At 48.3% G+C, this 2436-nt stretch overlaps 1 protein-coding gene across 1 annotated transcript; it reads right to left on the bottom strand.

Annotated features, from left to right (window-relative positions):
• Positions 1 to 228: 228 nt before the first annotated feature.
• Positions 229 to 1574, bottom strand: AURANDRAFT_68710 (hypothetical protein; the record flags this gene model as incomplete). Its single annotated transcript, XM_009044429.1, has 3 exons — positions 229 to 309; positions 345 to 1113; positions 1195 to 1574. 3 exons carry the CDS (start codon positions 1572 to 1574, stop codon positions 229 to 231), a joined length of 1230 nt encoding a protein of 409 aa, XP_009042677.1.
• Positions 1575 to 2436: the final 862 nt, after the last annotated feature.

Raw genomic sequence — 2436 nt, 5'->3', positions numbered from 1 at the left:
GTGAAAGTTGGACATTGCGTCAATGTTTCTATTATCTTTAACCTCCTGCTCTCCATACCTTCCGCTTTCAAGAACAAAAACTCCATTACTCCAGCCTTCCTTGTCGGAATCGCTGCCGCGTTCATGCATTCTACCGACTGACTGGACGTAATACCTTTCAGTGTCCCAGCTGCCGCCAGGTACAGCTGACCTTCCTCACCTCTCTTAGACAGATATTCTTTCAGATCACTATCCATGGCTAACAATTTTTTGGCTAGTTGGACACCCGTAGGGGCCTTGAGAGCGGAAATGTACTGATCCAGGTTGTCCCTGAGGCTTGGCTTGTCTTTAATATTTTCTGTTACATGATAAGAATCTGCAAACAGCTTTACTTCATCAAAACAAGCATGATGGGCATTAAGGGCCCCTTTACTACCGTCAAAGATGTCCACCTGGGATTCGCAATCGAAACCTGGTATAGCTGATTTGGTTGCTTCATTCATCATCTTCCACGCATCCTCGTTCTCATTACCCCATGACAATGTTGCCATTAGGTCATTAACCATCCCCAGAGACGTTTCTATTGAAACTCTGAGCCCGTATTGGCTCATACTGGCTCCCTTTGCATGTGCAAAATCTGAGCTAGTTATAGAGAGGATAGAAGCGTTGTGCAAAGTAACCAAGCCAGGTGGCGCTATAGAGATATGGACAACATATTTAACATCCTTTTCTAACTTTGGCACCGTCGACTTTTTAAACAACGTCACCTTGTGTTTCGCATCATCTTTTTTTTTCGCCCGCTCACTAGTGTCATGCTCTTTTTTCATTGCCTCACAAAGTTTCTTCTGCATCTCTTTGGAAGTAACAGTTTCAAATTCTACTGTCCACCCTTTTTTCCTAAATGCTGCACAGCCAATAGGAAGGTTTGCCACTTGATCGGTCATCTCACCCCCAGGCTTTATGATGTTTCGTGCAAATTCACATGCCCTCTGTCCAAACGAAGATTTAGGATTAAGAGTCTTATAGATATAGCGTTGCATGAGTGGTATGGCGCCCTTCGGCTTGATGCCGTCGTGCTTATTCGCATTACTAGCAATTAACCCTGCGAAATCTTCTGAATTGTAGTTCGTCCACCTTTTGGAGACAAGAGGTTTGGAAACACAACTATGTGTCCTGCGCGCAGTAAGATAAGTGACCTTCCAGCTTGAATCGGACTGCCGAAGTATTCTCACTTTCGCGCAGGCTTTGTCTCCACATGCGCATTGAAAAACAATGTTCTGCAAATCAAATTTTTCGCGACATGCGATCACATGAAGCTTCTCGAACATGCCCTTAGCGGCAATAGCAGCGCTTACTCTCGAAGAGAAGGTGTCTCCCTTTTCGAAATCTTGTAGCGCGTGCAGCTCCGTCAACACGGGAGTCTCGTTGGCCTCTAAATCTAAGGAGGCCTTGGCCTTTTTCAATCTCACCTCGCCTTGTCGCTTTCTCTTTTCCTTCTTGTCATCCTCATATGACTGCCTAAGCCTCGCGACTTGGTCGTTCCTCTGCAGTTCTATTGAGCCGAAGGTCAAAGGAGGCACTGGCACCTCAGCCATGTGCCCCCACGCCGGCCCGGGGGGCTTGCAACGCGGATCACGACGACCCGGCTGAACTAGCTGAGTTAGGACCTCTGCGGGATATTGGTACCAGGAGCCCAAAAAGTTAGGACCACTACGAGTCAAAAGAATCTAAGGTTAGGACCGTATGGGTGTTTTTGGCCTGGGTTAGGACCGTCCTGCATATATACCTCTTAGGTTAGGACCATCGTGCACCTTTTGACTAAGGGGGGGGATAATAGCGGGTTTTTCTCTTTTAAATCTTAACTCTAGTTATTCGTGATATATATTCCCCACCCTCGACCATCGCTTCCTCGCACCCATGCGCCCCGAGTTGAATCGGTCAAAAACGCGACTGGTGCGCCCACCCCCACCCCTCATCATACCTTTCACCACATCCCTCCCTCATAGGTCTGAACTCCTACGACTCTACGCTGAACAGAATTTTCTTTTCGGGCTACGACGGCGAGGACGTCGACCTGTTCCGCGTCGCATGCGAGGCCCAGGTCAAGGCCGAACTCCAAGCAGGCCGAGCTGTAGCGCCCGTTGACGCGCTCTACATGGTCAACCACTCGGAGCGTGTCTCCTGTTTAATCCTCTACATGCAGACGGCAACGTGCCTCGATAACCCATCCCGGATGTATGCCCCCACCGGCATCAAAAAAAATCTTGACTCCATTCAGTCATATCTACGGTCGGGCCAGCGTCCCCCTTTTTTTTACACTTTTTGACTTTGAGATTTTGGAACATGACACTCAAATCGTAGGTTGCGGGAAGGCAAGGACAGCCAAAGGGCTACGGAATTGGGCAATTGGGGTTTTTGGACAAAACTGATACTGCTTACCGTCGCCTGAATCAGTCG

The sequence above is a fragment of the Aureococcus anophagefferens genome (assembly GCF_000186865.1).
Source record: "Aureococcus anophagefferens unplaced genomic scaffold AURANscaffold_313, whole genome shotgun sequence".
Classification (NCBI taxonomy): domain Eukaryota; class Pelagophyceae; order Pelagomonadales; family Pelagomonadaceae; genus Aureococcus; species Aureococcus anophagefferens.
This window is presented reverse-complemented; position numbering and strand designations above follow the sequence as displayed.